This window comes from Equus przewalskii, chromosome 6, assembly GCF_037783145.1.
Source record: "Equus przewalskii isolate Varuska chromosome 6, EquPr2, whole genome shotgun sequence".
Taxonomy (NCBI): Eukaryota; Metazoa; Chordata; class Mammalia; order Perissodactyla; family Equidae; genus Equus; species Equus przewalskii.
Genome location: NC_091836.1, coordinates 89350911 through 89364174, shown reverse-complemented (window position 1 = coordinate 89364174; position 13264 = coordinate 89350911). Strand labels below are relative to the sequence as shown.

General features: G+C 39.1%; 1 protein-coding gene across 4 annotated transcripts in view; it reads right to left on the bottom strand.

The window, feature by feature from the left end:
* Window positions 1–13264, bottom strand: part of NELL1 (neural EGFL like 1) — a 750804-nt gene that overhangs the window by 12739 nt on the left and 724801 nt on the right. For all 4 annotated transcript variants that reach the window (XM_070624514.1, XM_070624512.1, XM_070624513.1 and 1 more), the window contains one exon: window positions 7267–7460. In XM_070624514.1, the coding sequence (XP_070480615.1) occupies window positions 7267–7460 (194 nt within the window). The remainder of the gene's footprint in view (window positions 1–7266; window positions 7461–13264) is intronic.

Sequence of the window (13264 nt, the reverse complement as noted above, 5' to 3'; positions counted from 1 at the left end):
TGCTGGCAGGCATCATTTTTTCCCACTCATTCAAACCTGCTAACAGTGTGAGCAAGCAGCCCCCACCAAGCATCTTGCATGTGGTACCAACTGAGGCAGAAGCTGAGCAGCCCTGGATCCCACACCACTCACACATGGCACAAACAGACACAGAGGGTGAGCAGCCCCACCCCACATGAAGCTCATACAACCCCACCAGAACTAGGGGGCATGTATAGCCTACATAGGAAACTCCCCTTGAGTGCCCAGCTCTGGTGACCGGGGGGATTGTGCTTTTGGATCCCAAGTGACATCTCCTACACAAGCCTGCTCCTTCAAGAATGGAAGAGAATTCATTTGCCTAATACAAAGAAAGAAACACAGAGAGTCAGGCAAAATGAGGAGACAAAAGAATATGCTATAAACAAAAGACCAAGCTAAAACATCAGAAAAAAGACATTAATGAAATGGAGATACACAATTTACCCAACAAAGAGTTCAAAGTAATGGTCGTAAAGATCATCGCTGAACTTGGGATAAGAATGGATGAACACAGTGAGATCTTCAACAAAGGGACAGAAAATACATGAAATTTTCATCCAGAAATTACAGAGCTGAAGAATAAAATAACTGGACTGAAAAATACACTAGAGTGGTTCAACAACACACTGGATGGAGCTGAAAATCGGATCAGTGAGCTGGAAGACAAAGCAACAGAACTCACCCAGACAAAGCACTGAACAAAAAAAAAAATTTAAAAAAATGAAGATTACTTAAGAGACCTTTCATCTCAAGCAGAATAACATTTGCATTATAGGGGTCCCAGAAGGAAGAGAGAGAGAGAGAAAAGGCCAGAAAACTTATTTGAAGAAATACTGACTGCAAACTTCCTTAATCTGAGGAAGGAAACAGATATACGGGTCCAGGAAGTCCATAGAGTCCAAATAAGATGAACCCAAAGAGATCCACACTAAGACACACAATTAAACTGGTCAAAGTTAAAGATAAAGAGAGAATCTTAAAAGCAGCAAGAGGAAAACAACTTTTTATACATAAGGGAAACCCTATAAGGCCATAAGCAGATTTTTCAGCAGAAACTTTGAAGACCAGAAGAGAATGGCACAACATATTCAAAGTGCTGAAAGGTAAAAAACTTCCAACCAAGAATTCTCTGCTTGGGAAAGTTATCACTCATAATTGAAGGAGAGATTAAAAGTTCTCCAGAAAAGCAAGAGCTAAAGGTGTTCATCATCACTAAACTGGCCTTACAAGAAATGTTAAGAGACTTCTCTGAAGTAAAAAGAAACATCACTAATTAATAACAAGAAAACATATAAAAGTAAAAAATCTCACAGGAAAATGTAAATATAATGTAAAGGTAGTGGATCAATAACTTATAAAGCAAGTATGAGGGTTAGCAGGCAAAAGTAGTAACATTAACTAAAACTACAATAGTTAGATACATAAAATAAAAAGTTGTAAAATGTGACATCAAAAATATAAAATGTTGGGGGGAATGTAATTAAAACAGATTGTTGTATACATAGGAAGTTATATATGAACCTTATGGCAACCACAAAGCCAAAACTTATAGCAAATACACAAAAGAAAATGAGAAAAAGAAAGAGTAAACCTAACACTAAAGAAAACCTTCAAACTACAGGGGAAGAAAAAAAGAAGAAAGGAAAAGAGAGGAACTACAAAAACCACTAGAAAACAATCAACAAAATGGAAATAAGTACATACCTATCAATAATTTCTTTAAATGTAAATGAACTAAATTCTTCAATCAAAAGACAGAGTGGCTGAATGGATAAAAAAAAAAAGACCTATCTATCTGGTGCTACAAGAAACTCACATCAGAACTAAGAACACACACAGAGGTAAGGGCATACACAGACTAAGGGTGAAGGGATGGAGAGGGATATTCCCTGCAAATAGAAATGCAAAGAAAGCTGGTGTAGCTGTACTAATAATAGACCCAATAGACTTTAAAACAAAGACTGTAATAAAAGAGAAAGGTAAAGGGGTCTATTCAGCAAGAGACATAACATTTATAAATATATATGCACCCAACATTGGAGCACCAAGATATATAAAGCAAATATGAATGGACCTAAAAGGAGAAATTGAAAGCAATACAATAACAGTAGGGGACTTTAACACCCCAGTTACATAAATGGATAGATCATCCAGACAGAAAAATAATAAGGAAACAGCAACCGTAAATGATACATTAGGCCAGATGGACTTAATAGATATATAGAGACTATTCCATCCAAAAGCAAAAGAATACACATTCTTCTCAAGTGTACATAGAACATTCCCTAGGATTGATCACATGTTAGGATACAAAACAAATCTCAATAAATTCAAGAAGATTGAAATCATATCAAGCATGTTCTCTAACCACTCTGGTAGGAAACTTGAAATCAAAAACAATAAGAAAACTGGAAAAGCCACAAAAATGTGGAGATTAAGCAATGGATTGAATAACCAGTGGGTCACTGAAGAAATCAAAAAAATACCTAGTAAAATGAAAGCAGAAATACAACATACCAAAATCTTTGGGATGCAGTGAAAGTGGTACTAAGTGGGAATTTCATAGCAATACAGGCCTACCTTATGTAACCAAAAACGGTCTCAAATACACAATCTAACTTTACACCTAAAGGAACTAGAAAAAGAAGAATGAAGCCAAAGTTAGTAGAAGGAGATGATAAAGACCAGAGTGGAAATAAGTGAAATGAAGAATAAAAAGACAATAGAAGAGATCAATTGATACCACAGAAATACAAAGGTTTGTAAGTGTAATACAAACAATTATGTGTCAACAAATTGGACAACCTAAAAGAAATGTATATACTCCTAGATACATACAATCCTCCAAGACTATACCAGGGATAAATAGAAAATCTGAACAGACTGATTACTAGTAAGGAGATTGAATCAGTAATCAAAAACCTCCCAACAGGAGTGACATCAGCATCATGGCAGAGTCAGAGGTTCCCTTTGTCTCTCTTCTGTAAATTACAGCCAAACAGACATCCACTGACCAACAAAGGATTTCCTCATAGCAAAACAGGATGCCTAAGAGATCCAGGCAGCTGTACATCTGAAGGTGCGTGGAGTGGACTTCCGAGAAGCAGTGGAACTAGGAGAGCAGCCCCTACCTCCAACACTGGTGGCAGTGATCCAGGGTCTGGATCCTCACACAGTGGACCACACAAGAGAATGAAGGCAAGGGTGGCCCAGCCTTGCATACCTGAATGTCTGCAAGGTGGCAGAGGCCCCATGTGTGCACAAAAGCCCTGGGGTGGAGGCTGTGTTGTGGTAGTGGCCCCATCCTAGGATGGTCCGTGGAGTGGTGGCAGCAGTGGTGGCCCAACTCACAACTGGCAGCAGAGAAGGCATGAGCACCCAGCCCCCAGTGGCCACATCCCGACACCAAATCCACTAGCAGCGGGGGCTGCATAAAAGACCCTGGGTCTGCAGGCACCTGCCAATGACAGTGATACCTGTGAACCTAGCACCCCTGGCAGCAGTGCAACCAGCACCTCAGACAACTTGGGAACTGCAGTGCAAGTGAAGCATGGGACAAAGAGATTGAAACTCTAAACAAAACCCAACAGAAATTCTGGATATGAAGAACACAATTAATGAGATAAAGAATAATGTAGGAAGCATCAAGAATAGAATAGACCCTATGGAGGAGAGAATTAGTGAGCTTGAAGATAGAAACATAGAAATGACTCAGGTGGAAGAGGACAGAGAACCAAGATTTTTTAAAAATGAAGAAATTCTTTGAGAAATATCTGACTCAATTAGGAAAAGTAACATAAGGATTATAGGTAACCCAGAGGGAGAAAAGAGCAGAGAGCTTACTGAAAGAAATTATAGCTGAGAAGTTCTCAAACCTGGGGAAGAAACTGGACATGCAAGTACATGAAGCTAATAGAACTCCTAATTACATCAATCCAAAAAGATCTTCTCCAAGGCATGTAATATTAAAACTCAAAAATCAATAATAAAGAAAATATATTAAGGGCAGCAAGAGAGAAGAAAATAATCTACAAAGGAACCCCCATCAGGCTTTCAGTGGATTTCTCAGTGGAAAACTTATAAGGCTAGCAGAGAGCAGGATGATATATTCAAAATACTGAAAGACAAAACCAACAGGCAAGAATACTCTATCCAGCAAGGTTACTCTTTAGATATGATGGAGAAATAAAAGCTTTCATGGACAAACAAAAGCAGAGGGAGTTCATTGCCACTAGACCTGCCCTACAAGAAGTACTGAAAGGAGCCCTCCTACCTTATACAAAAAGGCAAAGTTTTAACTAGTCTTGAGAAAGGAGATGGACAAAATCAGAAAATTGCAGCTCTATATCAGAATAGTTTAGCAAACACTTAAATATAACATAAAAGATAAAGAAAACATCAAAAATATCTATAAATAGTTAGAATTGGTCACAAATCACAATATAAATAATAATTTGTGACAAAAAAAAACAGAGAAGGGGAAGAGGAAGGGCATGCAACCTTCATAACCTAATGGAGATAAAAGGCTATCAGAAAAAGGATTATCTCATCTATGAGATCTTTGATACAAACCTCATGGTACCTACAAAATGAAAAATCAGAGCAGAGTCACAAATCATAAATAAAGAGAAAAGTGAGAAAGCCAAAATAGAAAACCACCAAACAGAAATGACAGGCACAAATACGAGGAAAAAGAAACAATGGACATACAGAACAACCAGCAAACAAGAGATAAAATGGAAGCACTAAGCCCTCATATACAGCAATCACTCTAAATGTAAATGGATTAAATTCACCAATCAAAAGACACAGAATGGGTTGATGGATGAAAAAAAAGACCCAACAATATGCTGCATCCAGGAAAAAGATTTCACACTTAAAGACAAACATAGGCTCAGTTGGAAGGGTTGGAAAATGATACTCCAAGCAAAGGGCAAAGCAAAAGAAGGTGGGTGTAGCAATATCAGATGAAGCAGACTTCAAGATAAAAAAGACAATCAGAGACAAAGATGGGCATTATATAACGATAAAAGGGACATTCCACCAAGGAGACATAATACTTTATATTCACCTAACAGAGCAGCACCAAAGTGTATAAAGCAATTATTAATAGAACTAAAGGGAGGAACTGACAGCAACATAACAATAGTAGGAAGACCTTAACACCCCACGTATGTTAATGGATAGATCCTTCAGATGGAAAGTAAACAAGGAAACAGAGGCCTCAAATGAAACACTAAACGAGATGGACTTCTTAGATATATTTAGATCATTCCATCCAAAAACAGCAGAAAACACATGCTTCTCAAGTGCACATGGAACATTCTCAAAGATAGACCATATGTTGGGAAACACAGCAAGCCTCAATAAATTTAAGACTGAAATCATGTCAAGCATCTTTCCTGACCACAATGGTATGAAACTAGAAATCAACTACAATAAAAAAGCAGGGAAAGTTACAAATATGTGGAGACAAAACCATATGCTAGTGAACTATTGGATCAAAAGAGAAATAAAAAAAAAATATGTGGGGACAAAAGAAAACAAAAACACAACATATCAAAACTTATGAGATGCAGCAAAAGCAGTGCCAGGAGGGAAATTTATAGCAATTTGAGGCCTACCTCAAATAACAAGAAAAATCTTGAATAACCAAGCTTACATGAAAAGCAAAACAAACAAACAAAACAAACTCTTAGATACAGAGAACAGACTGCTGGTTACCAGAGCGGAAGGAGGTTGCAGACTGGGAAAAATGGGTGAAGGGGCCAATTGCATGGTGATGGACAGTAACTAAACTTGTGGTGGTGATCACTTTGTAGTGTATACAGATTTCAAATTATAACAGTGTACACCTGAAATTTATATAATGTTATATACAAATTTTACCTTAATTAAAAAAACAAAAAGCTTTTGCCCTTTGAGTCAGTGTCACATGGTTAAATATTGTACTTAATAACTTGAAAACTTCTTGAGGGAATGTCCCACGCAGTCATTAACGTAGTACTGAGTTGAGAGTTTGAGCTCAGTCAAGCTGGATTCACTGATTGTTTAATTGGTTTTATATATCTCAACAGACATCATCTGTAGAGTGTTACAGGACATTTGGCAAGGTGCGAGACCATGAAATCTGGGGAACCAAATGGAATTCAGCTCCCAGCTTTGACATTCCTATCTTGTGATATTTAGGGTACCTTACGTGCCCTAAAACTTAGAAACCCAGTGTCTTCATCTTTCAAAATTGTGCTATATTAAATGTAATTCTGTTTTTAAATTACAGGGTGCTTGGAACCCAAGAGGTGCTCAATAAATGGGGGTAATGGACCTAAGTTTGGATGTGTGGAACTAGTTATGTATAAGGGAAAACACGGGCATGCTGGGGTAATGATCTAACCACTTGGTGACGTAGCTCTCCTACATAGGTGCCCCCAGGTCTGCTGGAGGTGTGACGGACATGAAGGTTGGTGAACGAACTGGATGGCTTTTCAAGGTTCATTTCAACTCTCTTTCTAGAGAGCACTCTGAATTTGTTAGGAGAGCAGATCTCTGAGAGCCTACTAAGCAAGTCGTTTCTAGTGGCTCCCCTGCTCAGAAAGCCCAAGATTAAAAAGCCCCATCCCAACGGACGTAAAAGTACAGTGCAAGAGCTACAGTAAAGCAATACCAAAGGAAAATGAATAGGCCAGATCAACAAAGAAGAAATAAAGCACAAGGAAATCAAACACTTTAATAGGCCCATTTTGCAAAGCATAAAGCAAAACTAGTCGATGACAGAAGTTTATTTTCGTAAGCATTAAACTCACTTCCAAACACTTAATGTAAGGAATAGCCTAGCAATGAGAACTACAAAGAAGACATCATTTACCAGAAGGCCTCGTGCTATCATTATCATTTGTTCAGAACGGAAGTCCACCTGTCTCTGACCACCGGAAGCAAGTCTGAGCCTCGTTTTTCTGGATGTCCCCATAAAAGTGAGCAAGTTCAGGCAGGTGATCATTTCAAGCAAAGAGTAGTTTTAATCAGCAAGTTTGTATAAATGCAGGATGAGGGCTTATTAAAGCTCTCACCCAACTAATCTTAAAGGCACGACAAGCTCCCAGCAGGAGGACTAACACTGGCTTCTCTGCCCTGCCCGCCTTGTGCTCTGCACTCTCTTCTCAACCCCACAGATCAATTTTCACCAAGCAGGTTTGCCTGCCACTCAGCAGCATCATTAGAATTTCTGCTGCACCACATCAGCCTCACCTTGCAGGAACACACAGAACACCTGTCTTCTTTCAGGGTCCACACCTGCCCGTTGCGCTTCAGTCCTCCTTCGTGGGGGCAGTCACCAGAGCAGGATGGCCCTGAGGGACACAGGCAGTCGAAGCCCCCTGCCAAGTTGATGCAGGCAGAATCATTCCAACAGGTGTGAGTTCTTAAGGCACATTCATCAATGTCTGCAATAAAAAAAGCACAGAGCTTTAGAAGCTAGCCAAGATCATTATTAGAAAATAATAATCATTTATAATAGCATTAATTAACATTACTGAACATTTCCCTTGTTCCAGGTACTGTACCAAGCTGTTCACACGCATTATCTCATTCACTCTGAAAGGCAGGTCTGTGTAGGAGGATCTGTTCTTATCTCTGTTTTGCAAATAATGGAGCAGAGGCCCAGAGACGTTAAATAACAAGCCCACTGTCATATAGCTAACAAGTGGCAGGTCTGAGACTCAAACCAGCAGCTGCCAGATTCCAATTACTAAATTATCCAGTAGCAGCTCTGAACTAGTTTTCGGATATTCTCAAGGACATTACCATCCAGGGGCCATAAACACTGCTAATTCGTTAACAGTGTGGATATACCCTATGGAGACGTGGGCCTTTTAGAAAGGTGTGAATAGATTAGCCACTGAGTAGGAACAAGTGAGCAATTAGAGCAACGCTGAGCCAACTAGACTACCCCCAGATCCTGGGACCAAAGGCGAAAGAACAGGAAATAATTCTAGGTAGATGCCTTGCCTAATCAAAGCCTCACCACCCTAATGGCCAGCAGCATTTCTGCCCACACGAGAAAACATCTTGGAGTTACGGTTGGGGATGGGATGGATGCTGATGAAAGACACACATACATTTCACTGTTTTTCATTGACAGCCAAGTATGGAAGGCACACATAAATCCAGTCAGCCCTCTCTGACATTCAAAGCTTGAGTGACCTTAACAACATCTCAAACATAGCTGTCTGGACCTGGTTTGAGGCCTTTCCCAGTGGGCAATCTATTACCTCCCAAGGCAGCCAATTCCATCATTGAATAACTCTTTTGGAAATGTCTTCCTTAAATTGAAATGAAATGTATTATCCAGTAACTTCTACTTATTGGTGCTAGTTCTCAGACCACTCAAGAAACCTCTACTTGATTTTTTTTTTCTTATTTATGATGATCTTTAGGCGATTTGCAGACACTGGTCATTTGTCTATCAGAGTCTTCTACTCCAGTGACTAACGTATTGCCATACCCTTCAGATATCCTTCAGATGACAACATTGATTCCAATAAATTTTTACCAAAAGTTTGTTATGCACAAGGTTCTTTGCACACTGGTGCTATAAATGTTGAAAGTGACACATAAGACACTGTCCTCGTGGAGGTGATCAGGAGGAACACAAGAGAATATATAGACAACTATGGGTAGGTTTGCCTCCTATAGTAAGTTAGAAAAAGACAGTGTAAATTAACTTATTCTACATCCCAAATTTCATGTTAAATATAAGTGTCAAACTTATATAAGTATAAGGTTGTAGGCATTTGGTTAAGGATTGTGAAACTAAATTTAAAAAAAAAAACACAATTGTAAGTGGCATTTTCCCCTAAAGTGCTCAAAGGCATAATATAAATTTTACTGCTACTACTTACTTATATATATTGTTACAAAGTTTTTCAAAGCTTTTTCATAAGTTATGCCATATAATTGCAAGAGGGAGATATTCTCAATTTACAAAAGAAGAAACTAAGGTTCAGAGAGGTTAGGTGGTCACACAACTAGTATGTTAGATCACAGATTGTGTCCTGGGAATTCTGACAGATGCTGTAGACTTCTTTCCACCAAACTGTGCCAACCCCAAGTCTCAAGCCATCTTTCAGCATGCTAGAATGTTTTGTGGTTTTATCTGCTTTCAATCATTTACCCTCTAGACACTGCAACTCATTTTCAAGAATAAGATATTATATAGATCCTCTTTAGTATTTGTATTTGAAATTCTGAATTTAATCTAATTACTCACAGTTTGCTAGAATTTTGAAACTACTGTCACTTAAAAATAATGAGAACTAAATGACCTGTCTGCCCTTACAGTGCATGCACTGTATTGGTATAAGACTTGTTTCACAGCAGCGGTACAGAGTGGAAGATGTTAAGGAATTCCAACAACATTTCTAGGAACTATTTCATCCCGAGATTTACTGTTTGTCTTTTTCCCACCAATTGTAGCTTCAGTCAAGACATTTAGTTAATGAATAATGATTCCTCCTTTGAAGAGTGTGGAAATGATCCCAAATTATGAAGCCTAGAATCCAGGTCTGCTACAATCAGACCTCATACCTCCTCACTGTTCCTGGTCATGCCCATGCCATTCTCAACGCATTTGACCATATGGTGCTCTTGCCTAGAAACCTCTCATCTCCCCAGTCTTCTTCCTCTGCTCTAAATCTTCGCAACTAAAAGTACCATTGAGTGTGAGAGCCAGGTGACCCATGTTCAAAACCAAGCTCTTCTATTTAATTGAGTGCTTACTAACCACTGGTCATTTTATGCATTACGCTCTATGTTCTTGCTCACATTATTTAACCTCTCAGACCTGCATTTATCTCCTGTATAAAACCATAACCACCTAATCTATGGCCCTTTGAAAATAAAAATGTAGGTAACTTAATGACTCAATAAATATTTGTTTCTTGATTTAATGAATGCAAATATTTAAGACAAAGTTCAACCCCTACCTCCTCAGTTAAGCATCTTCCAATATGATGCCAGTTCTTAGTAATAATTCACGTCCTCTGACCTCCCATTACAATGAAAGTTGGTCCATGTGGCTTTGTATTTAGGTAGATGCTACCTTGGAACAATACTGAAGAGATACATTTGCATTATTCTCACTCTCCAGTTTTTGCTGAAAGTAATAATTAAAATATTTGGTCTTGGGGCCGGCCCTGTGGCATAGTGATTGAGTTCACATATTCCGCTTTGGTGGCCCGGGTTTGCAGGTCTGGATCCCAGGTGTAGACCTAGCACCACTCCTCTGGCCATGCTGTGGCAGCGTCCCACATAAAATAGAGGAATATTGGCACACATGTTAGCTCAGAGACAATGTTTCTCAAGCAAAAAGAAGAAGGCTGGCAACAGATGTTAGCTCAGGGCCAATGTTCTTCGTACAAAAAAAAAAAAATTGGTCTTATACTTCTCTCATCACATTTATGATTTAGTTTGTATATCTGGGAGATACAGAGATAGGGAGTAAGTTGACAGACAGACAGATGCTTATCACATATGTAATAAAAAATGAAATTCAGATTTTTTCAAACTCTGTGTTAGCTCAGATCTGCACACTTATCCCCGGGACCACTGCATTAGCCTCCTCTCTGCTCTCCTGACTAAAGGCACTTCTCACTCTAAGGCAGAGATTTTCAATTGTGGGCACAACAGAAACATTTGGGGAGCCTTTAAAACGTACTGGTGCCCAGGCTCACCACCACTAGACACTAAAGTAGGATCCAGCCATCCGGGCTCAGTTCAGCCAGGTGAGAAACACTGCTCTACGCACCTTCCCCAGGGGAGTGCTGTTCTGGAAAGCAAACCTGCCCATGTCACTCCTCTGCTTCCCACCTCTCAATTTTTCTCTGAGGCTTGTCACAGAAAGTTCAAAACCCTAATGTATCATGTAAGCCTCAATCTAACACTTGGCCCTTACCTTCTGTCTCTTCCCCTTGCTGCTCAAAAGCCATGAGTGATACACAAACAGACCATGCTGTTTCCTCTGTCTGTGCCTTGGGGCATGCCTTTCCTCTTATGGGAGTACTCGCGCCTTCCCTGTCTCTACTTTTAGCCTAGATGAAATGGGCTGCAGTATAAATTAATTAATTGACAAGGTAAGCACTCCCCTTCCTGTGCATCTTCACTCCCACTCATTCTTCAAAATCAAGGTCAAGCGTCACCACCTCTCATCCTGCAAGAGAGTCACTATAGACATTTTGCTTTCTCTGTACCTTATATACAATGCTATCCTTGCGTGCATCTCGTAGGAGTTCCATGTTTGACATATCCATCTCTATCGAGAGATAGCAAGCTCACTGAGGGCAGAGACTAAATGTTTTCCCTTTTCTTTTCTCAGGGCCAAGTACAATGTTCAGTGTATTTACTTGATTTAACTTACTTATCCAAGAAATTTACAGACCGATACTATTATAGAACTTTACCAAAGTTTGGTCTCTGGGGCGTTCAATAAGCATAAGGCATAACCACAACCCTCCCCTTCAGGGAACACATTTTATTCTTGAGTTTTCTTATGCGAAGGCCCTTGTCTCTGGTTCAAAGTACAATAAATACAGCAAAACAGTAACTACACTGAAATAGGAAGGCAACCTTCCCTCCTCCTCCTCCACCTTAGTTTCTTATCAAATGCCTGTGGTCAAGGGCAGAGGAATACTTATTAACAAATCAATCCAGAAATCGTCTGGAAGAGTGATTTCAACAGATCTACAACCAGTGACTAAAAAAAGATATTTAATTTATGGTCTCCCCTAAATTGGCAATTAATGCCCAACTATAATAAGCTTTAGTAGCATTTGGTTATTTTGCATTTACAAAGTTTATATTGGCAATGCTGTCTTCTCATAAATTGAGACACCTGAGCATAAAGATGAGCATACCTAGTGTGTACAATAAAAACAGGATGAAAAGCTTGGATTTGCTTTTGCCAGAATGAAAGGATTTCACAGTTGAATATAGGACCATATTGCTTACAGAGTTCCATGTAATTGCTTTACTTATGACGCAGAAATCTAATTCTGCTTCCATGCAATTTAGCAGATTTATGGAAAGCCAGATGTTAGCAATTATGGGAACCGACATTATTCATATTCTTGGTAATATGGACCTGTTTGCTCTGCACAAAGCCAACTTAATCTATTATACATATCCCAAGGCATCCAAAGGGAAGAGGCACCCTATTTACATATTGCAACTGTTGTTCTCTGCTGAGCAAACACAAAGACATTCACCCATGATACTCACCCAAATCATCAGACAGCCCTCCTATGACAAAGAGGCAATGAAGCAAAAATCAGGCAAAATATTCCATATTCAAATCTATAATCATTAGAGTGTACTTGTTTTTTCTTGTTGTAAGTAATGGCTCTCTGATTTCCTTGTGTTTCTCCTTATAAATTCATTACTTAAATGCTCCATGCTCAGATGAGAATTTTTTCAATAAAATTCCACAGCTAAGCTTACATTAGAACTAATTTTCTTGCATTGACATTTTCGCAATTTCTGAAAGCTGTTATTATTGCGCTCAATTTTACCTTTAAAATTGTCTGGTTGTGCCTAGTCAGTCTACTTTGTTCTTTAATTTGAGGTTCTTAGGTTACTTGGGCATGTAAGAAAATACAATTCAGAGATGTCTATATCAGCTGCAATCAAACTAATCTGAACTTAGCCTCAAACAATGTCCTTACCCTTCAAAAAAAACGGCTCTGCAGAAGTTTTAATAGTATAGCAACTGTAATGGTACCTGCCTTAGGAGCTGAAACTTTTACAGTTGATTTGAGAAATCAAGGGAAACATTTTTCTTCAGTGGGTTGGTAGCATTAGGTCAAAGGAGTGAACTTTTTCATTACCCCGTATTCCTCTTTCTTGAGTAACTTTCACAACACATCTAGTCCTACTTTCAAACTCAAAACAGGTGATGTGTCAGAAAACAAAATTTAACCTGGGGTTTGAATACCCAGCTGCGTGTGTTCTGACTGGGAAATCATTACGAGGCATTAGTAGCTTGGAAATGAGAACAGAGCTTGGGGGTTTATTAATGATGGACAAGATAGAGCACAGATGCCTCCCCCATAGCTAGGGCACTGATGCTGCTTTCACCGTGGCAGAGAGAAAATTACACAGAAAAACATACACACCCAATGTCAGAAAAATAAGTGAAAGAAACAAGTAGAGAAATCTGATGATGTCTGATGTGGCTTGCAAAATGCAAGGCTAA